This window comes from Fulmarus glacialis, unplaced genomic scaffold (genome assembly GCF_000690835.1).
Source record: "Fulmarus glacialis isolate BGI_N327 unplaced genomic scaffold, ASM69083v1 scaffold33740, whole genome shotgun sequence".
NCBI classification, from domain to species: domain Eukaryota; kingdom Metazoa; phylum Chordata; class Aves; order Procellariiformes; family Procellariidae; genus Fulmarus; species Fulmarus glacialis.
The window spans coordinates 1-346 of record NW_009187664.1 but is presented as its reverse complement, the minus strand read 5'-3'; the positions used below and the strand labels follow the sequence as shown (position 1 = coordinate 346).

The 346-nt window shown below is 64.2% G+C and overlaps 1 protein-coding gene across 1 annotated transcript in view; it reads right to left on the bottom strand.

The window, feature by feature from the left end:
- Window positions 1-282, bottom strand: part of POLD2 (polymerase (DNA directed), delta 2, accessory subunit) — a gene marked incomplete at its 5' end in the record, with an annotated part of 2,445 nt that extends 2,163 nt beyond the window's left edge. Inside the window, 2 exons of the mRNA XM_009575933.1 lie at window positions 6-81; window positions 159-282. Of these exons, the coding sequence (XP_009574228.1) occupies window positions 6-81; window positions 159-282 (200 nt within the window). The remainder of the gene's footprint in view (window positions 1-5; window positions 82-158) is intronic.
- Between the last annotated feature and the right edge of the window lie 64 nt (window positions 283-346).

Here is a 346-nt window from a genome sequence, read left to right as displayed (position 1 = left end):
GGGGCAGGTTGGCGAAGCAGTGATCCTCCACCAGGAACTTTCCATCGTCCTGCGCGGAGCCGTACACAGCAAAGATGGTCCCTATGGCACAGAGCGGGCAGTCAGCCCCTGGCCAGGGCCCTCGAGGTGGCTCCCACCAAGGAGCCATCGTCCCCTACCTGTCACCAGCCTCTGCACCTCGACGGCTCCTTCCAGTTTGATCCGTTGCAGCTCATCCTCCAGGATCAGCTCGTCGGAGGGGTGGATGTACTTGGGCAAGGGGGGCTGAGGCACCAGGTTGTGCTGGGGGGGGACAGGGCAGGCTGTGATGGCCTCAGCAAGGCCGATCTGCCCCAAAGGGCCCTTC